This window comes from Panthera pardus, unplaced genomic scaffold (genome assembly GCF_024362965.1).
Source record: "Panthera pardus isolate Hobbes unplaced genomic scaffold, ASM2436296v1 HiC_scaffold_8, whole genome shotgun sequence".
NCBI classification, from domain to species: Eukaryota; Metazoa; Chordata; class Mammalia; order Carnivora; family Felidae; genus Panthera; species Panthera pardus.
Window position 1 is genome coordinate 14,033,274 of NW_026527013.1, and position 25,054 is coordinate 14,058,327.

Sequence of the window (25,054 nt, forward strand, 5' to 3'; positions counted from 1 at the left end):
CCTTTCCTATGAACCATCCTTTGTGCACCTTTCTGTGAGGTTGCTGACTTTGTATTGATTTTTTGGTGCTCTTTTTATATGAAGAACCATAGTAGATATGTACGGCCAGGAACCGACCAGTTCCAGGACGAAGTTGCCCCTGGTGTGAAATCTTTCTTCTGCTGGAAGCATGCATTGGCACGACAGTTCTTAGGGCTTAGAGGAAGCACACAAAGTCCTTTTGCCCTACCGCACAATCTCCCAGCAACTTCTAAGAAAAAAAATGAAGCGTAACGGCAAAGGCTGGGGTAGGGGCACACATGTACAAAGTCTGTGAGGCAAGGTGTCCACAGAGTGGCACTGCCATCCCCGGGGCTGCCCCTAGCTGCTGAGTGTGAGTCTGTGTCTTGACATAGTCCCTGTTCACACACGTGGTGGGGTTGGAGACGCGCCTCTTCTCCACTCCCTGGCCCTGGGAGGGAGGCTCTGAGGGGTCACACCAGCTATCCCTGACCCCTGGGCCACTCTGCTCCACAGAGAGGTAGAGTGCTTGGCCCCAGGCCAGAGGGCCCTGTGGTGTGGGGAAAGGCGGTTCCCTGTGCTGTCTGGGCCCCAGGGGCCCCAGGGAGAGGGTTGGCTTCTCAGGACAGGCCTTTTGTGGAAGCTGGGACTTTGGGGCCAATCCCCAGGATGCGGCCAAGCCCTCTGCTCCAAGGGAGAGGCTGGGTGTCACTGTCTTAACTGTGGGTGTGGTGGGGCTAGGGGCACCCTATCCTCTGCACATCTCTGCTGCGGGCTCCTGTCCCCTCCCCAGCTGTGAGGTACTCAGAGCTGCAGTGCGAAGCTGATTCTGGACGGTTCGACCACTTTGGGTCTCCATTCCCCAGACTGTGCACCCAGTGAGGGCAAGCCCTCTCCATCTTGTTCATTCTGTATGGTCCCTGCCACCAGAAAGGGACAAGGGGCTGACAGGCCAGTGAGGTGAGAGGAGGGTCAGGGGAAGGGTGCACGGATCTGAGCACCTCAAGGGTCCTTAGAGGCTCATGTGGCATGTGGCCTTGGAGGATGTCAGTGAGAAGGCACAGTGAGACCCCATCGGGCAGCCCTGGCCAGAGGATGGCCACGCTTTGAAGCCGGTGGATCTGTGAGCCAGTGACATTCTCTTTGTGATCCTCAGAACTTGGGGCCACTGTGGGGTCTCGGGAAACTGGAAGAACAGAGACTTGAAGTCCCAGCGGCGGCCTGGTCAGGCACGACGGGCTAGATGTAGCAATGTGGGAGGGGCACAGGGCATGTGCACGGGCATCCCTTCTACCTGGCAGAGAGAGGTGGCCAGACCAAGCTAGAGACTTGGGGTCTTTCTGGGCCCCTTTCCTTCCCTCCCTCTGTGGCCTTCAGCGGGGCTGCGTGTCAAACCTCGCAGGCAAACCCAGGGTCTGGCCACGGGCACCACCGGCATCCCAGCATTACCAGCCCAGGTGACCATGGTGCTGGGTTCTGAAACATGCGTTCCCTCCTCCCGGGATGGGAAAGCCTTCTGCCAAGTGCAGACCATGTCCCCCAGACATGTCCTGTATCCCCCTCCACTTCCCCATGTCCTCCCTGCCGTGTCCCATGTCCCCTATGCTGTGTCTTATGTCCCTTTCTCCCACACACCGGGTCCCAAAGGTCTGAGGCCTATTGCCAGCACCCCAGGGCCCTGCAACCCCTTGGTTGGTTTGCCTCCCTTTCCTGAGGCTCTCTTGGAAGGGCCACTGAGGCTGGTAGCCTGTGCCAGGGCAGAGGCCTCCAGTTGGCAGCAGTTGCATTGATTGAGTGCTGACGGTATGCCCCGTGCTGGGCATCTGCTCTTTTATCCGTGGTATTGTTTGGGGAGCTGCTGGACAGTGGGGGCTGAGGAGCCTTCTTTCTCCTGCTTTCTTGGAAAGACCAGTGCCCACATTCCTGGCCCTCATTTGTGGGCAGGCGTTAGTCCCAGGAATGGGAAAGCAAGTTCCAGAGAGCTGGGGGCCTTGGGGAGAGAGCAAGAATACTTGGCCTTGCCTTGGGGTGGGTGGGGTGAAGCATGGGTTGGGAGAGCCCTGGCGGGGGTTCTTGACCCTACAGGGGCCTGACCCTAGAGGTGATGGCATTATTCCCTCCCGTTAACGTTTGGGAGGTGAAATGATGTAGTAGGGCCGCCTAAACCATCCATTCTTTAAGGCATTCAACAAGTTTTCGAAGATGAGACGGCAGAGGGGACAGTGATGCTGGAAGGGAGGGGATGTGGGGGTGAATGAAGCAATGATCCTCGTATACGGTGGGGGTGCTGGTGGTTACGGCAGGGTTTATGCAGGACCTGAGAAGGCCCGCATGGCCTTTTGTTTATTTTTATTTATTTATTTAAATTTTATGAGAAATTCACATAACCTAAAATCTGCCATTTTAATTTTTTTTTTTTTTTAAATTATCTTGGGGGCAGGGAGGGGGAGGGAGAGGCAGAGAGAGAGGGAGACAGAGAATCCCAAGCAGTCTCTACAATGTCAGTGCAGAGCCCAGTGCAGGGCTTGAACCCATGAACCATGAGATCATGACCCAAGCCGAAACCAAGAGTCGGATGCTTGACAGACTGAGCCACCCAGGTGATCCAAATCCACCATTTTATTTTATTTATTTATTAAAAAAATTTTTTTTAACCGTTTATTTATTTTTGAGAGAGAGAGAGAGAGAGAGAGAGAGACAGAGACAGAGACAGAGAAAGAGCACAAGCAGGGGAGGGGCAGAGAGAGAAGGAGACACAGAATCCGAAGCAGGCTCCAGGCTCCGAGCTGTCAGTACAGAGCCTGACATGGGACTCGAACCCACAAGCTGCGAGATCATGACCTGAGCCGAAGTCGGACCACCCAGTCGGACCAACCAACTGACCACCCAGGCGCCCCCCAAATCCACCATTTTAAAATGCACAATTCAGTGGCATTTAGTGCATTCACAGTGTTGTGCAAACATCACCTCTAACTTGTTCCAGAACAATTCCATCACCTCAAAATGAGACCTGTGCCTATCAGCAGTCATCCCCCATACGCCTGACGCCCAGCCCCTGGCAACAACTAATCTGCTTTCTGTGTCTGTGGATTTGCTTGTTCTGGACTTTTTATACAAAAGGAACCATACAATTTATGACTTTGTGTGACTGGCTTCTTTCACTCAGTGTCCTGTTTTTGAGGTTCGTCCACGTTGTAGCGTGATTCAGCTTCATTCCTTTTTGTGACTGAGTAATATTCCATTGTGTGGATGGCCACATTTTGTTTCTCCATTTGCCCTTTGGTGGACCTTTGGGTTGTTTCCACCTCTTTCTTTTTTAAAGCTTTATTGTTTGTTCTAAGATGACCTTTGCCTCCTGAGTCCTTATTTTGAGGTGCAGGAACCTCTGTTTCACTTGTCCCCATCCCCCCATCGAACCGCCCCCACAGGTAAACCCATGCTTGTAGGGCAGATATTCTCGGTTTTGTGACTTACCCACAATTTGCTGTGCCCCTCCACCTCCCCTGCTTCATTGACCCTGACAGACAGGGAGATCCCACCTACTCTGTCATGTCCTGGGCCTGGGCTCAAATCTTGCTGTGTTGTCTTACAGCTCTGGGACTATGGACAAGCCACTCATTGTGTCCCTGTCCCTGGAAAGTAGGACCAACGGGCCTTTCGCCTAGACTGGGCAGTCACCATAGCCTAGAAGCAAATTCTTCAGAAAATGACTTTGTGGTCATGTGGTTGCCCTCCCCTGGGGTGCTGGGCACAAGGAGCTCACTGGGCAGGTGTCAGAGTAGCTGGGCCTCCAAGAAGGTTGGCCTTTCCTGGCCTGCGACACCCCAACCCTGGGGACCGGAGCTGCCCTGGAAGCTGTCAGTCATAGAGCTCCTCCTCCATGCCTGTGCTGGGGCCCTGTGCCGGCACCTTAATCCCACCCCCAGCCCCTGCAGGGGAGAGAAGAGAGGTTTGCCCTCGGTGGGGGGGAGGGCAGCTTGCTAGGGTATGGGGGACAGTGCTGTGACACGAAGAGTCCTGCACTGCAGAACACGCACTCAGGAGACACATTGAGAATGAAAAATAATGAAATAAAGTTTAAGAGGAGGGGTGGAAGGAACTCAGATGTCCACAGATGGGTGAAGGGATCAAGAAATTGCGGTCTGGCCACACGATAGAATATTACTCAGCCATGAAAAGGAGCAAAGCATCGATTCACGCTACGTGGATGACCCTCGAAAACATGCTGAGTGAAGGAAGCCAGACACAAAAGAGCACACGGTATATGATTCCATTTACATGAAGTGTCCAGCGGGGCCACATCCAGAGGCAGAAAGCAGATTGGCCGTTGCCAGGGGCTGGGGGAGGGGGAGGGGGAGGGGGAGTGACTGCTGATGGGGACGGGGTCTCATTTCGGGGGGATGAAAATGTTCGGTGACGGTAGTAAATGTCAGTGAATTGTTCACTTTGAAATGGTGCATTTTATGCTATGTGAATCTTATCTCAATGAAAAAACAAAAGGGACATCGGAGCCTCCTCAGTTCGAGCAGAAAGCCTGCCCCTTTCACAGGTGGCAAACGGAGGCTGGAGAAGTGGTGTCCTTTGCCAAGGCCAGTTGGTGGCCAGGTGGCAGATGCGGCCGGGACCCAGGTTTTGTTTCTGCCTCTCCAGGGCTGGTCCTGGCGAGTTGGCGCCTCAGGCATCTTTAGAGCCCAGGCGAGCCAGCCCAGTGTCCCCGGGCAGAGATCAGACAGACCTGTGGCCGCTGAGCTGAGCCCCCGCCTCTGCTCTCCTGCAGCATGGCTGACAAAAATGGAGCTCTCAAGTGCACCTTCTCGGCGCCCGGCCATAGCACCAGCCTGCTGCAGGGCCTCGCTGCCCTCCGTGCCCAGGGCCAGCTCCTGGACGTCGTGCTCACCATCAACAGAGAGACCTTCCACGCGCACAAGGTGGTCCTGGCCGCCTGCAGCGACTACTTCAGGTGAGCCCAGGTCTCGGGGGACAGGCTGGAGAGCGCCCACCCTACTGAGAGGGAGTGTGATCTCAGTGCCAGCCAGCCAGCACGTCGCTGAGGGAAAATGGCCGGCGTTGGCCACGCATTCGGTAAACCTGTAGCTTTGTTTGGGTTTGTAACTTTCTCAAACTTTTGGGGGCCATGGTGCAGGCAAGCAGAACAGGCCTGGGGGATGGAGGTGGCCCGTGGGCACTGGATTAACCGTTTCTGCCCTGGGGGAGCGGCAGGGCTTGGCCAAGTTTTCACTCTGTCTGTGTTTGACACTGGCGTGTCCCAGGCACTATGCTTGCCCTTGGCGTTCCAGCAGGGATAAGACAGACATAAGTCTCTGTCCTCGTGGTTCCTCTACTCAGGCTGAGGGATAGGAGGGATGCCTAGATGGGGGTCCCCACCTGTACCTGTGACTGTGTTGCAGTCCCCTCATGCCGGGTGAGGCCTTGCTGGGTGTACTGGTCAGTCTGCTGCGAGGGTCTTCTCCTAAAGTCTCCTTCCCTACGCTGGGCTGGGCAGGGGGGGTGAGGGCCCCTTGGAGAAGGGCGAGGGCCATTCTCACCAGCTGGGGGCTGTCACGGGCCGAGGACAGTCTCCTCATTTCCTCAGTGACCAGCTGGCCGGTTCCTCCTGCCAGGCTGTGACCCTGCCAGAGAGAGCTGGGGCTCTGTCCTGGGGTGGTTCTCTGGCCCCACTTTGCCAGTGGTGGCTGAAGTGCCCCTGCAGACTGTGTCTCGGAGCTCCAGCCTCGGCGTGTTCCGAGGCCCGTACGGTCCTCGAGGCCAGGGTGGCGAGGCTGGGATGGCTTGCCCGGTGCGCCCCCCAGCTGCCCGCCCCCCCCCCCCCCAGGGCCCAACAAGGCCATTCTGGGGAGACGGAGCAGCCAAGCCATCTGGGGCGCCGTTTCTATTTTTATTCTGGATTTGGGGACGGGTGGGCCGGCCCAGCCAGAAATGCCCTTTAAAGGCTCCTCTGCGCTGGCACTGCAGCCGGCAAGGCCTTAAAAGGCAAAGCTCCCTCCCGTCGCCGTGGCTGCCTCTGTCTTCAATGGGCTGATGGGACTCATGGGGACAAGAAGAGGCAGGGTCCGGGGGGCTGCCCGAGCTCTGCTCCTAGAAGGCTCCATGGCGCTGCTGCTCACAGGGGTGGGCAGTTGTTAGCTGGTGGCTCAACTGTCTTTACTCTGGGACCTGACCCCAGACCACGCTGGTTGTGTGACTTCAGGACAGGTATCCGTTGGGTGAATGGATGAGGGGAGTTCCTTCTCCTTGGTCAGCCGTCACAGCGCACATCTGCCCCGTGAGAGGAACCTCCGATGAACTCCCAGCAGGTGCTGGGGTTCTTTCCCCTCCTCCGGCTGGGGGACCCCAAAAGCCACGGGGTGCTCTGACCCAGGTCCTGTTTCTCTCACTGGTGCTCACACTAGCACTGCTTTCCAGAGCAGGCAGAAAGGCTGACAGCTGGTGTCACTGGGAGTCTCACGGTGGGCTAGGGCTCCTGTGGGCCATCCTCGGGGCGGGGCTTTCCTGACTGTCTGGCCTCTCTCTGGAAATGGCAGTGACCTCGGGTGGGGCCTCCTAGCGGGTACTCTGACCGGGGAACCCTAACCCTCTCCCCGTCCCTGTGTGACAGGGCTGAGATTCAGGCTGGGGAAGGTGGGGCCACGGGCCCACATGTGCCTCCTGGTGAGGGGCTGGGCTCTGAGAACCATGGTGCGCGGTGTTCTTGGGGTCCCCACCTTGTCTCCTGAGCCTGCTGTGTGTGTGATCTTCCAGGGCCGGGTGCCAAGGTAGGGCTGCACCTGTCTCCGGCGTCAAAACCAAGGTTTTGCCTTCTTTTGCCCACCCGTACCTGCCCCGCCACGAGCGGGCCCTAGCACTCCACACCCCTGGGTGGGCTGAGCCCGGCCCCAAAATAGAGGGGCAGAGTGGGGAGTTGCTGTTTGTGGGAACACATGTGGCTCGGGTGGGTTAAAAATCTTTCTTTTCTTTTTTTTTTGCGTGTCTTTAACGAGCATCTGGCCTCTTTCCCCTGGCCGGCCGTGCCCTGCGCATGGTGTCCAGGGGCCGGGCTATTCCTGGGTGGCCACGATGCCCCTTGGCAGCCCCGAGCCTACATGCTGTGTTTCCGAACTTCAGGGCCATGTTCACGGGTGGCATGAGGGAGGCGAGCCAGGATGTCATCGAGCTGAAAGGCGTGTCGGCCCGCGGCCTGCGGCACATCATCGACTTTGCCTATAGCGCCGAGGTGACGCTAGACCTGGACTGCGTGCAGGACGTGCTGGGTGCGGCCGTGTTCCTGCAGATGCTTCCCGTGGTGGAGCTGTGCGAGGAGTTCCTCAAGGCCGCCATGAGCGTGGAGACCTGCCTGAACATCGGCCACATGGCCACCACCTTCAGCCTGGCCTCGCTCAAGGAGTCGGTGGATGCCTTCACCTTCCAGCACTTCCTGCAGATTGCTGAGGAGGAGGACTTCCTGCACCTGCCGCTGGAGCGCCTCGTCTTCTTCCTGCAGAGCAATCGGCTGCAGAGCTGTGCCGAGATTGACCTGTTCCGCGCCGCGGTTCGCTGGCTGCAGCACGACCCGGCCCGGCGGCCGCGCGCCAGCCACGTGCTCTGCCACATCCGCTTCCCGCTCATGCGGTCGTCGGACCTGGTGGACAGCGTGCAGCCGCTGGACATCATGGTGGAGGATGTGCTGTGCCGGCAGTACCTGCTGGAGGCCTTCAACTACCAGGTGCTCCCCTTCCGGCAGCACGAGATGCAGTCCCCACGCACGGCCGTGCGCTCGGATGTGCCCTCCCTGGTCGCCTTCGGCGGCACGCCCTACACGGACAGTGACCGCTCCGTCAGCAGCAAGGTGTACCAGCTGCCCGAGCCCGGTGCCCGCCACTTCCGTGAGCTCACGGAGATGGAGGTGGGCTGCAGCCACACGTGCGTGGCCGTGCTGGACAACTTCGTGTACGTGGCGGGCGGCCAGCACCTGCAGTACCGCAGCGGCGAGGGCGCGGTGGACGCCTGCTACCGCTACGACCCCCACCTGAACCGCTGGCTGCGGCTGCAGGCCATGCAGGAGAGCCGCATCCAGTTCCAGCTGAACGTGCTGTGCGGCATGGTGTATGCCACGGGTGGCCGCAACCGGGCCGGCAGCCTGGCCTCCGTCGAGAGGTACTGCCCGCGGCGCAACGAGTGGGGCTACGCCTGCTCTCTGAAGCGCCGCACCTGGGGCCACGCCGGCGCCTCGGCGGGGGGCCGCCTCTACATTTCGGGGGGCTACGGCATCTCTGTGGAGGACAAGAAGGCGCTGCACTGCTACGACCCCGCCGCTGACCAGTGGGAGTTCAAGGCGCCCATGAGCGAGCCCCGCGTGCTTCACGCCATGGTGGGTGCCGGCGGCCGCATCTACGCCCTCGGGGGCCGCATGGACCACGTGGACCGCTGCTTTGACGTGCTGGCTGTGGAGTACTACGTGCCTGAGACGGACCAGTGGACCAGCGTGAGCCCCATGCGGGCTGGCCAGTCAGAGGCCGGCTGCTGCCTGCTGGACAGGAAGATCTACATTGTGGGGGGCTATAACTGGCGTCTCAACAACGTGACGGGCATCGTGCAGGTGTACAACACAGAGACGGACGAGTGGGAACGCGACCTGCACTTCCCAGAGTCGTTCGCGGGCATCGCCTGTGCCCCCGTCCTGCTGCCCCGGTCCGGGACCAGGAGGTAGCTCCCGGGACCCGTGGGACCCGGCCCAGCCTCATGCTGTCTCTGCCAGGGGTTTTGGTGAGCGCACACCGGGGGTGAGGACCGCAGAACCACCCCCCCTGGCCCGTGGCCTGACATCTTGGGGCCTGCTGCGTCGATAAGACCCCTCCCTGGGGTCCCTCCTTCCTTCCCGAAGCAGATCCTGGCTTCGTGCCCACCGAGGGAGCCTGCCGGCCCTGAGGCCGGCATGTCACGGCAGCGGGGGTTTCCTCACCCGCCCCACATCCTCGCTCATGGAGGGAATCGGGGTCTCCTTTGGGGTGTTGTTGTGTGGCTTACGTCCCACTTCTCTCTCCTCCCCCAGCTCGGCAGTCTCAGACGCTCAGATGCAAGCTCATTAGCGTCGAGCCCCAAACCCATGGTTTGCACCCTGCCCCCTCCCAAGTTTCTTGCACTGTGCGTTTTTAAAAAATAAACACACCCCAAACTCTGTAACACACAGACCTCCAGGAGCTGGTAAGGTGGCAGGGGTGCGCCCTGCTCAGGGTTGACTTCAAGGGTGGGCATGTTCCTGCCCCCAATAAGCCTGAGCCGCCGGGGTGGGGAGGATGGCCTTGGACGAGGGTCTCGCACTTATCTTCATTCCTGTTCCAACTCCCTCAACGTGTTCTGCCGTCCACTTTCAGAAGGAGAAAACACAGCCGCCTCTCAGAGAGGGTCCTTATGGTTTCCCAGCCTTCTATTTGGTGCTGGGCGTCTCAGGGGTCCTCAGTGAGGAGTGGGCCGACACGCCAGGGGGACACCTTTAGAATCTCTCAGTGTGTCTGCATTCCACAAGTCTGATGATTTTTATTTCCCTTTTTCCACCCCCCCACCCCCACCCCCACCCCACCCATCCCATGTTCCAGTTGTCAGGCCACAGGGCCCGTGCCCTCAGTAAGGGAGATCAGGCGGGTGGTGCAGGCTCTTCCCTTCAAGGGCTTTGCGGCATCTCTGGCCACATTTGATTTGGTGTCAAACCTCTAAAGCTGGTTTGGTTTGGTTTTGCTGTTTTAGTGTTTTGTTTTTTTTTTTTTCCTCCTTTGGTTCTGTTTTGCTTCTTTTAAGACACCGGCATTGCTATCTTATAAATGGGATTTGTACCCTCGGGGCAACTTAAAGTGTCTCTTCTGCTGCTAACGGACGATTGATGTTGTGTCTCTGTGACCCACTCACCGTGTAAAGAATTAACCTCATATCTTAGCAGATGTCGTCTCCTAATATTTTCCTTCATTTAATAAAAATGTTATGGTGAAGAGATGGAGAGGGCCCAGCGCTGAGCTTGTGGGGCCTGATGGGTCACAGATTCCTCACGTCCTCTGTGTGGTTAGGGGCTCCTCTCCCCTCCTCACCCTTTTCCAGCATCGCAGAGGGGCTGGAAGAGGGGCTGGCCTTTGGCTCAGGGGTGTGGGGCAGTGGGAAGTGTGGCCAGAACTTCCACCTAGGGACTGGAGGAGAAGACAGATCCGCCCTGGGCTGGGTGGCCTTCGGTGAGACTCTCTCCAGGTTGTTCCATGTGCCTGCTGGCTTCGTCCCCGGCCACCAGACAGCCCCCAGCTCCTGGCAGGTTGTCTCCATCTGCTCAGTCCTGGGGTGTGAGATTGGGGAGCCAGGGAGCCCCTCTCCCTGGAGGCCATGATGGGGGAGACGCAGGGCAGTCCTAAAGGAAGCATGAAATCATCACCATTCCATATGGGCCTGAGAGCCCCGTGAATTGCCCCCAACCCCGGCTCTCATGCCTGGCCTCGCCACGGACCAGGCTGTATGTTGGCGGAGAATGCCTGCTGTCCACGAACAGCTTTCTGAGATGGGAGGCTTCCAGGATCACCCTCAAAATGCACCCACAGGCCTGGTGCTCCTGTGCAGCAGCCTTCGGGGCCCCAGAGCGAAGCCGGATGTGTGGGTGGGGGGCAGTGTTGAAATAAAAACTTGGTTGGGAACCAGGAAGGAGACCATGCTGCCAGGGGCATTGAAATAAAAGCGGCAGCCCTTGGGGACTTACCAGAACATTCCAGTCCCTTTTCACCCCCCTCCCCAACCTGAGCTCCCCCAAAGAGAACCCTTCCCTGCTAGAGGCATGGCCCCTTCAGGGGGGCAGTGAGAATCTTTTGCCAGCTGCAAGTCCCCCCAGATCAGCTCACACCTCAGAACATCTTGTCCCCAATGAGCTGGCAGGGGTGCCGGCGCAGGGGGTGGGGTTGGGGGGGGGGGCGCGCCGTATCTAACCGGGTCGATTGTGCATAACCGTCTGGGCTGGTTCATGGAATGTTCTCAGGGGCCCCCTGCCCCTCCCTCTTCACCACCTCCCCCCCCCCGGAAGAAAGGAAAATTATTTTTCGTATTGTAAACTTTAAACACGAAAAAGCTGTTTTTAATTTAGCAGAAACTGGCTTGCATCTTCACTTGGTGAACGTTTGTGTCCTTCAGAGAAAGGCGGAACATGCATTTGCACACACATGCTTGCACAAATGCACGCACACGCATATAAGCTCACATGCACACCTGCACTCGTGCACTGTGGCATGCACGTTGACATGGTCACACTGGTATTCACACGTAGCCTTGCTCGTATGCTGAGTGACATGCACACGCACTTGCTCACACAAATACACTCACACTCGTCCTTGGACCTGCCCGGGCCTCTCTGCATGGTATCCTAAAGGGTTCTGGGTCCTGTCAGCTCATCTCCTCCCTTCACCTTTCATCCAGGATGGCTTGGGCCATGAACGGCCAGCCACTGCATGTAGGGACGGAGCCTGGGGAAAGCCCGTCTGCTTCCAGATGTCCCATTTCCCCACCAAGGCCCTGGATGCGGCCGGCAGGAGCCTCCCTCCACACCTGGGCTCGGGCTGTGGGAAAACGCTGTCTCCCGGGATGGTGGGATTCAGGCCCGCTAGAGGCAGGCCAAGTGTGACTTCTGGGGCCTCGCAGCAAGCGAGGCCAAGGGGGCCTCCAGGGAGCTCTGTGAGGTGGGAATCTGCCCCGGACCTGGCCAGCTTGGAAACCCGCCCCTGGCTTTGTCTCCGAGAACGTAGCTCCATCTCCCGTGTTCTCACAGGCCCCGGAGAGTTTGCTTCTCATGGTGGAGCCTCAGTGCATGGGTTTTATTAGGGGCACCTGGCCTTGGAAGCGTAGCCCGAATGTTCACTGCACAAACGAGAGGTCCCGGGATGGGGAGGTGGGAGCAGAGCCTCATCCACTCCAGTGTCCACGGGCACCAGCTGCCTGCGGGTCCCGAGGGCAAGAGGGCCATGAAGCCGTGCTCCTGCCTACAAGGCCCCAGCTTATGTCTTGTCGCTGACCCTGCTTATTGCCATTCTGGCAGCCATGTCTCCCGCCTCACCAACAGAGCCCTGATTTGGTGCCAGCGACAGCGTGCCCAGCCTCGGGGGTTAATTTAGGATTTGGCTGAGCCACTCTTGGCAATGCCTTTTGCCGGGGTTGTTTTTGATCTGGGCACATTTCCCAGATCTGGCCAGCCGGCTTTCAGGGGAGGTCGGGGTGGGGGTTTCTGGACAAGGGAGAGGCCTTATTGCCCCCTTTCCTCCCTTACTGCTTCCTGTGAGGACATGATGCCAGGAGCTTCTGCAGCCATCTTGTGGCCACGAGGAGCACGTTAAGCGAGGTGCAGAGATGCCACCTCCCAAAGCCCTGGAATCGCAGGGCCACCTGTCCCACCCTGGAACTTCTGACCTCCGGACTCCTTTTTGTGAGAAATCACGATGTTTGTGTCGCTTAAGATACTAGTGCTCAGGTAATTCTGATACTTGTAACCCAAACAGTTTCAAAATTATATTATAAATGTAACATGCTGGGAGTTCCCCATCTTACGTAAGTCAGGGTTTCTATTTGCCAGCAACAGAAACTGCCTCTGGCTAATTTAAATAGCAAAAGCGTGTATTGGAAGACCATTCAGTTGTTCACGGAAGTGGCAGGAGGGCCGCAAAACCAGGCTCAGAAAACCCAGAGATCAAGGGGGGTGGCAGCCAGAGTGATCACCTGAAATCATGCCAGGGAAGTGGCTGGTGAGGACACTTCTGCCTTCAGCACAGAATCCAGATGCCTCAGCTGGTACTGCCATCTGCCCTTGGCACTCAGCCGTAGCTGCCCCTGAAAACCAGATGCTCAATGGTATTTCTTTGTACCACTTGTTCCAGAATGCAGACGTCCTGTTGGCCTAGCCCACGTCCTGTGTCAGTATGCCCTAGCTGCCTGGGAAAAGAATACATCGGCGTATTAGCTGCTACTGCTGGGTAACAAACAACCCCAAGCCTCAATGGCATGCAGAAATGAATGTTTATTTTTCGTGTTGTCTATGACTCGGCTGAAGGGCGCTTGTTCTAGGCTGCCGCTGGCTGGGCATGCTCTGCTTCTGGGTACGAGGCTGTGGAATATCCAGGAGGCACAGATCCCCCTGTCTCACATCCCCGGACCAGCAGCTAGCCAACATGTGTTCTCCAATGGTACCAGAGGACAAGTGGAACCGTGGGAGCCTTCTAAGGTCCAGATTTGGAAATCGTTGTCTGGCCCAAGCAACTGACATGGCCAAGTCCAAAATCAGCACTGGGGAAACAGCCTCCGGCTTAAGAAGGACGACCTATGAAATAGTGTTGCAAAGGGCAGGACACAGAGACCAAGGGGGAACTGAGGCCTGTAGTTTGATCAGTCATACTGTTGGCTCGGAGGCTTCTGGTGTCGGTGGGGGAGGGTCTACCTTGGCATATGGGGACTCCCCAGACTTGGATGGGGACTCAGATGCTGGGCCACCAAAAAGAAAAGCCTGCTCTACGACTCCTGCAGCCAATCCACCCCCTGGTGGCCAGCCCTCCTTTTTTGTCAGGTAGGTTGGGGCTGTAAGTGTTCTGTTCTTTTGGACTGCAACGAGGGGGTCTGTGTGGGAGTTCGGTGGGCGCTTGTCCAAGTCGCAGGGCACTAAGGTGTCACTGGAAGGCCTACACCAGGCATCCCCTCAGCATGGGTGGTTACCAGGGAGGGACTGGAGTTCCTGCCCCTCAGCTCCAGCTTCTTCCTTCGGTCTTTGGCAACCCCACCTTGTCCCCCTCCTTTCACCTAACTCAGCCCGGGATGGGGGGATAAGGGGTCTGGCTCTTCATCTAACCTCTTCCTATTCAAGGGTAAAGGGTGAGTTCCTGGTAAAGGGCATTTCTGGTTGCCTTCGGGTTCTCCCCTCTTGCTTTATAATCAAACCTGGCTCTTGCTTTGCCTTTCAAAACTTTGATGGGGGCCTGGTTTGGAAGTCAAAGACGGGCCCTGGATGGTTTTTCTCTTTGCCTTCCCGCTCCGATGGCCCGAATTCACCTCTACCCGATGTGGGTACCCCGGATTGACTAAGATTCCATATAAGGCAGTGCAGAAAAGCAAGGCATGAAAACTAACATCTCGAGGTAGGGTTTTCTTTCCTAACAGTTATTGAATGCTTGCGAGGAAGCAGGCGCTGAGCTAAGTGCTTTACACGCATTATCTATTTAATCTTCCCAAGAGCCTGCAGGAAAGAGTACCACCATCCACATTTAACACAGGACAGCCTGGCTCAGAGAGGTGAAGTTACCTTCCTCTTTTCACAGAGCTGGAGAATTCCTAAGGGTTGGACCACACAGGAATGTTCAGGAGTTTAGGTTTTTTTTTTTTTAAGTTTATTTACTTATTTTGAGAGAGAGAGCGAGAGAGAGTGCCAAGAGGGGGAGAGGCATAGAGAGGGAGAGAGAAAGAATCCCAAGCAGGCTCCACATTGTCAGTACTGAGCCCTACGTGGGGCCCGAACTCATGAACCGTGAGATCATGCCCTGAGCCGAAATCAATAGTCGGACACTTAACCAACTGAACCACCCAGGCACCCCTTGGGTTTTGTTTTTTTTTTTAAAGTTTTATTCATTTAAGTAATCTCCACACCCAACGTGGGGCTCGCAACCCTGAGACCAAAGGTCCTGTGGTCCTCCAACTGAGCCAGCCAGGTGCCCCTAGAGTTTAGGTTTTAATTTAGCTTGTATTTAGAAGCTTTATGTTGAGGGGTGCTACGGTCTGGATGCAGAGGAAGGGCATTCTAGGCAGGGAGGCAGCCTTAGCAAAGCCCTGAGGCAGAATGCAGCAAGGCTGGAGCAGCGGACCTGAGAAAGGGAAGAGTGGGAGAGGACGTTGGAGAAGCCGACTGGGAACAAAGAGAGCTAGATAGAGCTATGAAGCCGAGAGAGAAAACTATATCCTGCAGCCAGCAGGAAGTGGCTTAAAAGGACTCACTTCTTAGCTCACACTTGGATGTGCTCTGTAAATAAAGTGAAACTATCCAACAATTGGACACTCCCAGCCCCTTTAGGTCAGGACTGGCTGGAGAAGGACCCAGGGCTGGGTGACCCTAGAGCAAGGAATACAGCTCTCCTTTGGGGTGAGGATGGGCTTTCGGGGGGGGGGGGGTGGGGAGGCATTTGAGGTGGGTTTTGAGGGATGAATAGGAGTTTCCCAGGCAGAAAATGATTCATTTAACAAACACTTCCTAATCCGCCCTCTGTGCTTAGTTTTATGTTAGCTCTGGGGACCCAGGAAAACAGAATCAACAGGCAAGTATAAAATGAGGCTTAGGGCTCCTGGATGGCTCAGTCAGTTAAGCGTCTGACTCTTGATTTTGGCTCAGGTCATGATATCACAGTTTGTGAGTTCGAGCCCCTCATCAGGCTCCATGCTGATGGTGCAAAGCCTGCTTGGGACTCTCTCTCTCTCTCTCTCTCTCTCTCTCTCTTTCTCTCTCTTGGCCCCTCCCGCACACACTCTCTCTCAAAATAAATAAATAAACTTAAAAAAAAAATAAAATGAGGCTTGAAGTGCTCAGGACCTTCAAGGGATAGAGAATAAGCCTTACGAGTAAGGAATTGGTGTGTCTGTGTCCTTTGTGCATCACACAGGGAACTTGAGCCCAGGAATGTTCGGGTAGGGTGAACATACTTTCAGCTTTTGATCTCAGTTGGTCTAGCAGGGAGCAGATAGGACCCTAGAAACAGCTGCCTTCAGAGAGTGGGATGTTCCTGGGTCATGGGACGCACACAGGGGCATATTTCAGATGGACCCTCAGGGAGGGTCTCTCAGAGGAGAGCCCTGAAAGATGAGAAGGCTCCAACTGTGATGGTGCCACAACAATGAAAAAGCAGCCAGCAGAGACAACAGCACACGTCAAGATCCGGAGGTGGTGCAGCAAGGAGGCTAGAGAGTGGCTGCAGTGAGAAGCCAGGGAGGGGGAAAGGGGCACGGGGGCCTCCTGAGCCGCCAGGAGGAGGGTGGATTTTTTTTCGTGAGTGTGATGGGGAGCATGAGATCCACCCTGATTTACAGAGACCCCGGGCTGCTCTGAGAAGCCCATCCAGACCACACTAGTGTTAGCAGCTGTTTTTTTTTTTTTTTTTTTTTTTTTTTTTTTTTTTTTTTTTTTTTTTTTTTTTTTTTGATGAGGGAGGAAAGCAAAAACGGCAGGGCTGGGTTCTACCCTGGTCACCAGACGCCACAGCCTCGCCTTCCTCAGGGCTGGGGGTCAATGGAGCCGGAGGAGGGCTTGGGTCACTGTCCGGCCATTGCGCAATAAGCAGGCTCACAGCTTCCTCTGACTCATCATCAGGGTTTAGGACGGATTGAGTTACTGCCTGGGTGTGGGGTGAATGGGGGTGAGTAGGATGAGCACTGGCTCTTCACCTCTGTTCTGTGGGCATGGCCCGGTTCGGTGACCTGATAACCCCTGCTACCTCCCAAATCTTTTTGATTTTTTTATTTTCTCTGCCCGGAAACTGGCTTGGTGCAGGCATGTATGTCAGTGATCAGAGTAACCAGCAATTTTGACCACTTATTATAAGCCAGGCACCTGACATGTATTAACATCATTTAAACCTTACAAACCCCTGGGGTTGAGGCTTGGCTCTGGCACTCAACTTGCTACAGACAGCTGCCATCTTGCTCTGTCTCTATTTCCTCTCCAATCTTACAGGATGGTGGCTGGAACTGGAAACCATATCTGTAGAACGCCCAGCTCTGCACCTGATTCACAGAAGCTGTAGTCTCAGTCAGTGCCAGAGACCAGAAAATGGACCTCAAATCGACTTCAGCAAAAAGGAGAATAAATTATTGGCTCATATAAATGGTAACGCCAGAGTGTTGGGCTTCAGGCATGGCCGGATCCAGGACCTCAGTGTCTCTCTACCTTTGGCTCTTTTTGCTCTGTGTGGGATCACTCTCTTGGGCCATCTCTCTTCAGGTGACCTCGGGAATGGCAAATTTGTGTCTTCTTTCAAACCAGCCATCCAAGCAAAAAGGATGCTTTTCTTTCTCGTGGCTCAAGCAAAAATTCCAGAACTGGATCTCATTGGATAAACAGGATCACATGCCTGCCCTGAATCAATCGTGAGAGCAAAGCAATGTGCTTTGCTGATTGGCAGACTTCCAAATTGGGATGGGATATTTGTGGGGAGAGGGGGTAGTGAAGCCCACACATGGACTGAATGATGTGAGTTCATCCCCACATCATGGACTGAAAATTACAGAGTGTTTCATGAAGGGCAGTTGGTTGTTGGCACCCAAAAGGGGATGGCAGATGCTTGTTAGGGGAAAAGGTTAGAAGTCCACGAAAGTGCTCAAAACCATATGAACAAAAAGGATAAAATAAAGTAGTGGCAGTGCCCAGGAGACTCAAAATTAAAACCTATATAGAGGGGAGCCCGGGTGGCTTAGTTGGTTAAGTGTCTGATTCTTGGTTTCGGCTCAGGTCATGATCTCATGGTTCGTGGGTTCAAGCCCCCAATTAGGCTCTGTGCTGACAGTGCAGAGCCTGCTTGGGATTCTCTCTCCCCCTCTCTGCCCCTCCCCTGCTCACTCTCTATCTCTCTTTCTCTCAAAATAAATACACTTAAAAAAAAATCCTGTTTTATATATATTTAATACGGACAGTTCACTAAACTGTTGTAATGTGTAAATAAATGCGTGTTCAGAAAGTACTCATGTCCCTCTGTGATCACCACCAGCATCCCCTCCAGCCATCCCTTGCCCTAGTAAAAAGTACTTTTGTGCAATGAGAGCTGTCCCACTTTCCTCCAGCTGCCCCTCTTGGCTCCCGCCCTGTCCATGATGGGAAACTCCTGGAGCCTCCCGAATATAAACCTTTTGATATTGGTGTTTGTCGTCCCTCTGCTTGGGAAGGGACAGTTAGACGTCAGAACCTCTCATTTCCCTGGGTCACTCTTCTGCCAACTAGGAAGATCCTGTTACCCTTTTCACTGCTGGGTCTGGTCTGGGTGGGATTTCTGGACCTTTCCTTTAGCACTCCATGGCAAAGCTGCATTCCTTCAGTAAGACTAGACTGGAGGAATTTGCAGAGAGAGGCTGAAGCCCTGTAGTTCTGGTTCTTTGGGCTTAAGGATACAGAGAGTAGAAACTGGTCAAATGTAAGGTGATAGGGAAAGCAACGTGTTAAAGATGATGCCTGGGATTTTGGGCTGGGGGCTGAGCTCAAGGTTTAGGGCTCAGTTCAGACGCCCCCCTACTTCCCTGACAGTGGTGGCGGTAGGAGTCTCCCTCCCTAACATCAATATCCTGCCAGTCCATCGCTAGTTTTATTTTCCACATCACAATTATCTCCATCAGAAATGTTCTTGGGTCATTTATTGGCTATGTCGGTCCCCGCCCCCCCTCCCCCCAACTGCACACCCCATCAGGTCAGGGACCACGTCTGCTTGCTCCCGCCTTTTCCCCAGTGTGCCTGGCACATACAGGCTCTCAATAAATATTCGTAGAATGAATGAATGCATGAATGAGCAACTCCTTCAACTGGTCTCAAAGCTGAACTAGTTCGAGCCCCGGCAAGCCTCGGGGTGCTATCTGTCCTTATGGGTTGCTGGCCCCATCCTTGTAAACTGGAAGGGTTTGGGTTCGGCGGTCTCCTTCTTGGGGGCTCCAGCGCCTGGACCCGTCCCCGAACCATGCACGTCCGACAGCCAGGCGGCCGCTGTCCAGCGGGCCAGGAGTCTGCACACTACGCATGTGCTCAAATCCTACTCTTTCCGCACCGCCCCCCCCCCCGCCCCGCCTCCTCTGTTGGACACGAACGCGCCGGAGGGGCGTGCGCATGCGCTCTCGCCCCCGCGCCGCGCGCTACTTCCATGCGCCTGCGCCGCACTCACGACCGCCAAGGCGCCTGCGCACTGCCCGCCGCCCGCGGGCCCAGCCGGCGCTTGCGCGGTGCCACTGGCGAGTGTTGGGGGGGGGGGTGAGGAGGTGGAGGAGGAGGAGGAGGAGGAGGTGGCGGCGAGAAGATGGCGACTTCGAACAATCCGCGGAAATTCAGCGAGAAGATCGCGCTGCACAACCAGAAGCAGGCAGAGGAGACGGCGGCCTTCGAGGAGGTCATGAAGGACCTGAGCCTGACGCGGGCCGCGCGAGTAAGGGGGCTGCCCGCGTCGACCCTTCGGGGCCGGGAAGGGAGGGAGGGGGCGCGTGTCCGGCGTGTGCACGGGGCGGGGGGCGCGCGCCGCGGGGGCGGGGCGCGCGCCGTGGGGCGGGGCTTGGCACAGCCGGAGGGTACAGGTGTCCCTACGCCCCGGGCATCGTGGGCGGGACAGGTGCCCCCACATCACCGATACCTGAAAGGGTGCAGGTGCCCCCACATCTATGCTACCTGGAGGTTGGGCTAGGTGTCACTACATCATTATTATCTGGAGGGGACAGGGGCCTCCACATCATTACTACCTGGAGGGAATAGGTGCCACCACATCATCGGTACCTGAGGAGGGACAGGTGTCCCTACATCCTTGCTACCTGAGGGGGACAGGTGCCTCCACATCACTGCTACCTAGGGGAGGCAGGAGGACACTGAGGTGTATGAACTGGGCGCTGCTTGCACGCATCATTGTTACCTGGGGAGGGGGATACGTGCTCCCACATCGTCGGTACCTGGTGTGGGACCAGTGCCCCCACATCATTGCCGCCTGAGGGGAACAGCTGCCCCGACATCATTGCTATCTGAAGGGACAGGTGTCTCTGCATCTTTGTCACCTGTGCCTTCACTCCCTGGGTGTTGGAGGAAGGACAGGTATATGCCCATTTGCAGACTGGAGGTGGGATCGGTACCTCTCTCTTTTGGGTTACCCGAGGGAAAGTTTTGTTGGCGTCCTCTCCTGTGGGGACCTGAGGGTGGTCAGGAAGGCAGATTGTGCTCCATTCTAGAGCTTGGAGTGGAGACAGCTACCCCTTCCCCATGTAGCCCATATGGTGGGGACCAGGTTGTGTTCCTCCCACTGAGACAAGAGACAGCTGGCCGTGGATGGCTCCTGGCCTGTCAGGACCAGGGTGGAGGGACAGTTCTTCCTCAGGTTGATGGGTGTGTGTGGCACGCAGGGGCAGACCAGGTTACTAACCTCACCTGGGAAGCCACTGCGGGCCCTGAGCAGGGTTGGAGCTGGAGGTCTGTCTTTTCTCCTGGGCCCGTTTCTCCGGCCCAATGACTGCACTGAGGTGCCAGTCTCCTCGGGCCTCAGTATCCTCTTTTGTCAAGGGTGCCTAGCAAGTCCTTCCTTCTGGTTCAAGGAGGAGAGCGCGCTTCGCACAGGTGACAGTCTCTGCTGCTTCCTGCAGAGTGGTGGGACCCTCCCCCTGTCCTGCACCCTGGGGCCTTGGGGAGGGTGTGGATGGGAGCTGCAGACCCCTATATAGCCGGTGTCCGTATTTGGCCTCCAATCTGACCGTCCCAGGCAGACATACCTCTGTGACATGAGCCTCAGTCTCTGATTCTTCAGGTGCAACTTTCGGGTCATGTTATTTACTAGTTAGTTGCTTGTCTCTCTGTGAGGTCGTGACTGTGTGGGCTGGAATGCGAATCTCTATTTCGTTGTATTTGTTTGGCACCTATTGATGGGGTGCCCACCATTGACCGGGTACTGCCTGTTCCTGCTCCAGCCACTTGTGCTTTTGCTTAGGATGTCGAAGAAGAGATAATTGGTGAATGAATGAATGAATGAATGAAGTCGAGCAAGCAAGCAAGCAAGCTTGCGCCTCGAGTGTCCCCATAAATCAGGGCTTCTGAGGGCAGGAGTGTCTACTTCGTCGTGTCTCCAGCATGTAGCATGTGTTAGCATTCAGCTGTATGTAGTGTGGCAGGAAGAAGAAGGGGGTCACACAAGGCTGACGTCTGTCTTCATGATTGGAGGTCTGGGTTCTGTGTCGGGGTTGGAAATGTATTATTGTTGTTAAAAAGGTTTCTTTAAAATAACAGCTTTATTGATTTGTGTACTATATAATGCACTTGTTGGAAGCGTAAAAATCAGTGTTTTTTAGTGTATTTACAGAGTTGTGCAACCATCACCAGTGGCGAATTCCAGAACATTTTCATCACCCTCAAAAGAATTCCCATCCCCACCAGCAGTCACTCCCCATTCCTCTCTCCCCCAGCCCCCCATTTTTCTCTCCCCCAGCCCCTGGCAACGACCAGTCTGCTTTCTGTCTCTATGAATCTGCCTGTTCTGGACATTTCATATACATGGGATCATACGACATGTGGCCTTTTGTGTCTGGCTTTTTTCACTCAGCACGATAATTTCAAGGGTCATGCACATCGTAGCATATTATCAAAGAAACTTCATTGCTTTTAATGGCTGAGTAATACTCCACTGACTAGGAGGGCCACGTTTATTTTTCTGTCATCTATTGATGGATTTAGAAGAGATTTTTAAGATACGTGGATAGGGGTTCTCTCGGTCCTGGGAACCATTTCTGTCTCCCGCCTCCCTCTCTGTTGTCTTCTTTCACATTGGGAGTTGGGTATGAGCCCTGGGTGGAGGTGAGCTCACACTGGATTTTGTGAGACAGAGCAATGTTCTGTACTGGGGGCAATTCTGTCCCTCAGGGACATTGGGCAATGTCTGGAGACATTTGGGTCGTGTCATCTGGGGGAGGAGGTGCTCCTGGCATCTAGTAGGTAAAGAAGGGATGCTGTTCCGCACCTCAAAATTCATGGATGTCCCCCACCACAGAGAGTGATCCAGCCCCAAATGGCAGCAGTGCTTAGGCTAAAAATCCTTCAGTTTGGAGGAAAGGTTGAATGAGCAGGGGTGCAACCTTTGCACCTGGGCAGATAGAGTTCAAAGCTCTCTGCCCACCTGTATGGCTGTGCCATTTTGGACAGGCCGATGGCTTATCCCACACCTGGGGCCAGGATGAGCAAAGTCTTTCCAACCCCGTTTGGCCATTGCATGTGATGAGTGGCGTATCTGCGGTGCCTGGTGCAGGTGAAGTGAACACACCTGATTCAGGCACCCCCTCTGCCCGGCCGTGGCTGCAGCCTTCCACATCGCCTTCCCCTGTGATAGATGCTGAAGTTTCACCTCTACGTTGAACAGGTGGCACATGGCCGGTTTGGTACCTGCTCCTTCCCGTGAATTCTTTGACAGCATGTCCACTCTTGGAACGAGCAGGGCTACTTAAGTTCCCATGTGTCAGCCTACAGTCCTCGGTGATGGTAGGCATGTCAGTGTCGTGTGAAAGCAGGCATGCAGCCTTTTTGTATAAATCCATGCTGTCACCTCACCCGGGGACAGGGACCCCGAGGACCAGATTTGGTATTGGGATGGGGTGTGATGTCAGGGAGACCACTTTGAAATCGCAGGGTAGAGGGGTGGGTGCATGAGTATTCCATTCTTGTCCTCAGACTTGGGGCAGCCCGAGGTGCAGGGAGGGCGGTCGTGCTCTGCTGTGTGACTTTGGGCAGGTCTCTTAACCTTTCTGGGCCTCAGAATCCTGACCTGTAAAGTTGCAGCGGCACATTTCAGGGACTGTTCAGGGACCATCTTGGGTGCTGGGGAGCCGGCAGCATACGAGGCATGCGAGGGCCATGCTCTTGGGGGAGCGAGTGTGGTTTTAGGGGGGATAGGAGGATCCCTGCAAATGAACACAACATATGTTCTTGGAGAGAGGCAACAGAGTGATGTGCTAGTTCTGGCGAGGGTGGGGGGCTGACATCCTGGTGGTGAGATGGAGCCCCTCACACTGGGGAAGAGTTCCCCAGGTGGGGGACAGGCAGGTGCAGAGGCCCTGAAGTGGGAAGGGCTTGGTGAGGTTGAGAGAACATGTGAGAAGACTGTGAGGCTGGCATGTAGAGAGAACAAGAGTCGAGGTGAGGTACGAGTGGCTTGTCGAGCCCTGGATTTCACCAAGGGGGGGGCCCTGGGGGGGTTTGTGATGGTGAATGGCGAGCCTTTGCTTATTGAGGTGCAATTCCCGGTGCGTTCGGTTTACTCCCTTAAAGCGTACTATTCAGGGGTTTTGGGTATGTTGACAGAGTTGTGCAGCCGTCGCCAGTCAACTTGGGAACATTTCCATCACTCCGGCAGGAAACCCCATGCCCCCTCCCCCAGCCCCTGGCAACCACTAATCTGCTTTCCGTCTCTATGGATTTGTGTGTTCTGGACTTTTTATGTAAATGGAATGACACAAGGTGTGGCCTTTTGTGTCTGGCTTCTTTGACTCGGCACGATGTTTTCAAGGTTCATCCACATTGTCGTGTGTGTCAGTGCTTCATTCCTTTTATAAAAATTGTGGTAAAATACACAGGCCATAAAATTTACCACCTTCACCTTTTTTGTGCCTACAGCTCAGCGGCATTAAGTACATCCACCATGTTGGGCCTGTGTGTCGTTTCCTTTTTAAGGCTGAATAATACTCCATTTTGTGGCTCCGCTCCTTTCCATATATCCATTCATCCATCAAGGGACGTTTGGGTTGTTTCTGCCTTTTGGCCATTGTGGGTATCACTGTCGCGGACATACGCGCCCGGGAGCTTGTGTGGCTGCGGGTCTTCTCCCTTGAGTGTGTACCAAGGAACGGAGGTGCTTGGCCGAAGAGTAACTCCCCGCTTCACCGTTCGAGGACTCTTCATGTCTCACAAAGATGGCTGTGAGCTGAACGGGCAAGGGCCGTGAGACGGGAAGCAGGCAGCTGGTGCGAGGCTGCTTAAGCACCTACGTCGGGGACTGGGGAGAGGTGACTTGGGCAAGGAGGTGTCTGTGGCAGTGACCAGGATCGGTGGCTTTTGGTGATGCTTCGGCAACAGAGCCGTCTGAATGTGCGGGTAGATCTCGTGGCGGGGGCGAGGGGAAGGAACGGGGTGTGTCACCTGCCTGCCCGGGACTCGGGACACAGCAGGCTCTGCGTGTGGCTGATCACTGAGCATCCCAGGGAGCAGCACCTGGGCCAGAGAAAGCCCACGCGCCAAGCAGTCCGTGGCGGCCCAGCCAGGGCTGCCGGTTATGGCTGCACCGAAGGAGGGTGTTCTCCTGGCCCTACCCTGTTATGGGGGTGGCTCTGCACAGGCTGGAGGAAAACGGGTCCCTGGGCGGCAGGCATAGCGCAGCGGTGGCTCGGGTTAGCTGAGCGTGAAGGCCGCCCCCGGTCCTGGCCCCAGTCCTGGCTTTGGCACTGTTTGCCTCTGTGCCGGCTGCTTCAAGTGTCTGGTGCCATCTGCAGCCTCAACACACACGCACGCAGGACTCCCCGAGCTGCTCTGTTTGAGAGGATGGAGTGAGCCATCTCCCGCCCCCAGAAAGCCCCAGCAGTCTCCTGCTCTCCAGGTTGTGAGCTGCACACTGAGTTGAACAGGATAGGGGCCTCTAAAACGATTTGCCCACGTCCTGCCCCCCAGAACCTGTGGCTGTGGCCTTATTTGGAAAAGACGTAGATGAAATCAGGGTAAGGAACTCGAGATGAGATCATGCTGGATTTAGGGTGGTCCTAAATCTAGTGACTGGTGTTTTCATAAGAGGAGAACACACAGGCGCATACGAGAGAAGGCCATGTGATGACGGAGGCAGAGCCTGGAGTGCTGCACCCGTGAGCCGAGGATGCCTGGAGCCCCCAGGAGCTGGAAGAGACCAAGGAAGATCCTCCCCTAGAGCCTCTGGAAGGAATGCGACCCTGCTGACACTTAGATTTCAGACGTGTGGTCTCCAGAACTGTGAGGGAATAAAGTCCTGTTGTTTTACACTTCTCAGTTTGTGGTCGTTTGTGACGGCGGCCCCAGGTCACTCTCTCCCCTGGCTAAGGCAGAGTCTGGGTGCCTTGCTGAAACCACCTTGGGACAGTGGGCCTGGGGGCTGTCTGCAGATGCACACATCTGTCCTTCTCTGGCCCACTGGCACAGGCCGTGTGGCCTAGAGTGCACCCTTCATTCGTCTGTCATCAGGAACTGGAGACCCACAGTCCGTCGCTGGCCCCCAGGCCAGTGGTGACTGAACCAGAGGGATAACACCAGGAGCAAGGCCCGGGGGCGAGATGAGTATTTGGGTTGTATCCTAAGGCAGTG

The 25,054-nt window shown here is 55.7% G+C and overlaps 2 protein-coding genes across 12 annotated transcripts in view; both read left to right on the top strand.

Annotated features, from left to right (window-relative positions):
* The window catches only part of KLHL26 (kelch like family member 26), a 28,134-nt gene extending 18,151 nt beyond the window's left edge, over positions 1-9,983 (top strand). For both annotated transcript variants that reach the window (XM_053897278.1, XM_053897277.1), the window contains 2 exons: positions 4,778-4,960; positions 7,123-9,983. In XM_053897278.1, coding sequence (XP_053753253.1) covers positions 4,779-4,960; positions 7,123-8,704 — 1,764 coding nt within the window. In that variant the 5' untranslated portion in view covers position 4,778 and the 3' untranslated portion in view covers positions 8,705-9,983. The remainder of the gene's footprint in view (positions 1-4,777; positions 4,961-7,122) is intronic.
* An 8,997-nt stretch (positions 9,984-18,980) lies between these two features.
* CRTC1 (CREB regulated transcription coactivator 1) overlaps positions 18,981-25,054 on the top strand; it is a 76,172-nt gene continuing 70,098 nt past the window's right edge. For all 10 annotated transcript variants that reach the window (XM_019416398.2, XM_019416400.2, XM_019416402.2 and 7 more), the window contains exon 1: positions 18,981-19,145. In XM_019416398.2, coding sequence (XP_019271943.1) covers positions 19,020-19,145 — 126 coding nt within the window. In that variant the 5' untranslated portion in view covers positions 18,981-19,019. The remainder of the gene's footprint in view (positions 19,146-25,054) is intronic.